General features: G+C 35.6%; 1 protein-coding gene across 1 annotated transcript in view; it reads left to right on the top strand.

Annotated features, from left to right (window-relative positions):
• Positions 1 to 2,375, top strand: part of DCDC2C (doublecortin domain containing 2C) — a 146,983-nt gene that overhangs the window by 37,863 nt on the left and 106,745 nt on the right. The window contains exon 4 of the mRNA XM_023728231.1: positions 1,859 to 1,987. Within this exon, the coding sequence (XP_023583999.1) occupies positions 1,859 to 1,987 (129 nt within the window). The remainder of the gene's footprint in view (positions 1 to 1,858; positions 1,988 to 2,375) is intronic.

Genomic DNA, 2,375 nt, shown 5'->3' with positions numbered 1-2,375 from the left:
TGTGGGGTTGTTAACCAATATCATAAAACAGCATGTGTGTTACTGTTACATGAGAAACTATCTGTTCTGTAAGCCTTCACCTGAAGTACAATAAAATATTTAAAAAAAAAAAAAGAAGAAAGGCCTAAACTATCACGACCTTGAAAACCCTATGGAGCACAGTTCTACTCTGACACACATGGGGTCTCCGTGAGTCAGAATCAACTGAGCTATAACTGGTTTGATTTGATTATCTGCCTCTCATGGTCAGCCTGAGACCAAAGGGAGGGAGAGGGAAGGAGGAGGCCTAAACTTCAGGTCTCGTCTCGTGGTGTGCCCTAATGGAGAGCAGGCAAAGAACTATGATCGCATGAATCTGGAGAAGGGGGCTGAGAGGGCATCTGGGTTAACCCCCACATTTTACAGATAGGGAAGTCTAGGATCAGAGTGAGCTATTATTGAAATTACTTCCGCTCTCTTCCACGTTTGTGTATTAGAAGGTATGGTTTCATTTTTTACAACTTGGAAGTTCTCCCAAAGAGGTATCTAGAACCTCCACTATATGAAGTTCAAAATATGAAAGTATTTTACCTTTGGGACGATTAATTCAAAATGAAAAAAAATAAATCTAGAGTTAGCTGGGAAAAGGATTTTCCTGCTTTCCTTACTTATATAAAGGCAGAAGTAATACTCATGAAGTTTCCTTCAATTATACACATCCCAGGCTAAGTGCAAAGAAGAACAGTTTTCTTTAGCAAAGACTTTAGTTTTGGCAAATAATGTATGCCTTTAAAATGGCTCTGTTCAACCTCTGGGTATTTGAAGGATTTGGGGATTATTTTCCTGAGACACACGTATAGCTGTTATCTCCCCATTTTGTTTGTGTTCTAGTCATATTTAAAGAAGCTACAGGCTGTTTACCTTTGCATTTTGGTTAAAACCACCCCCCTCTTATCCCAATCCCTAGAGTCAACTACACTATTAACTTTTCTGTTAATTGTGCTCAAACATGTTAAATTAAACATTGTTATTTACTCTGAAAAAAATGATACATTTTTCTCAAATTCTAAATTATTTGCATTTAAACAAAAATAACAGCAGTAGTAATAGTAATGCAAAAACAAAAATACACCCAGAATTATAAAGTTGAGCTTATGTATTACTAAGTGATCTCTTTCATTATTTTTAGACTTAAAGAACTAAGCCTCATATTTTACGGTACTTTAATATGAGTTACAAGAGTTCAAAACTATTGCCTAATGGCTTTGATTAATGTAGCACAATCTTATTAACACTATAGTTACTAATGACCTTGTATTGGGTTTTGAAAATAAAATCTACCAAATGCCACTCTCCCCCACTCAAACATAGAGAAATAATAAACCACCGAAATCACATTGAAACTGCCTTAAAACTGTAAGAGTGAAATCAATTGTTTCTATTTTCTTTTCAAAGGATTGCACATTATTTCCTTTGGGAGACTGTCGTGGCTCCATGAGAAGGAAAAATAACTGCATTTTTTTTAAGGCAAAATTTCCCCTCTTGTTTTCCAAATGGATACAATTTTCTTCCATTCTACTCATTGCAGTAGTCAGAAGCATATTTTTAAAAAGTAGCATTTTTGTTCTGTTCATCTGGGCATTTTGTATTTTATAAAAAGATATTTTTCTGACATTAATGTTATGTCCCTAGGTTCTGAGATGTTTTGTGCAGCTTGATAATGATAGTCTGTGTGGCAGAGTGTGTATTATTTGTAAGCGTTTCAGTTATATTACATTGTTTTTATAGTTCTGCAATTATATTTTTTCCTTGAATTGTTAGCACCCCCCCTTAAAATTTAAGGTATTAATTAATTCTTTTTCTTTTTTTATTCCTACAGTGTTTTCACAAATGGAAAATTATTTATTCCACCTGTAAAAATTATTATACCCAAATTCAGTCTGTCAGATTGGAATACTGTGCTGGCCTTGATTGGAGAAAAAGTCTTCCCTCTAGGAGGTGTCCGAAAGTAAGGAGAGTCTCTACCCTACAGGAGAACCGAAGCCCATAGCAGGGTGTTTTTGTACTTGTAGGGGGAAATTTCCTGCCTGGACCAGCAAGGTCTAAAATGATTCATTCTTTGTAAACTGTACTTTCCAGCTTTTCCTTTACTAAATTATTTTAATTCTTCGAAGCAGGTAATATTTTCTCAATCTTCGTAGCATGTAATTTTAAACCAGTTTTATTCATTTATTTATCCAGTAAAGTTTATTGAGCACCTACCACATGCTAAAACCAAAAAAACCAAACCTGTTGCCGTCGAGTTGAGTCCAACTCATAGTGACCCTATAGGACAGAGTAGAACTGCCCCATAGGGTTTCCAAGGAGCAGCTGGTGGATTTGAACTGCCAGCCTTT

Source organism: Trichechus manatus, unplaced genomic scaffold, assembly GCF_000243295.1.
Source record: "Trichechus manatus latirostris isolate Lorelei unplaced genomic scaffold, TriManLat1.0 scaffold00023, whole genome shotgun sequence".
NCBI lineage: Eukaryota > Metazoa > Chordata > Mammalia > Sirenia > Trichechidae > Trichechus > Trichechus manatus.
The sequence above is the reverse complement of the archived record's forward strand: the minus strand, read 5'-3'. Positions and strand labels throughout refer to the sequence as shown.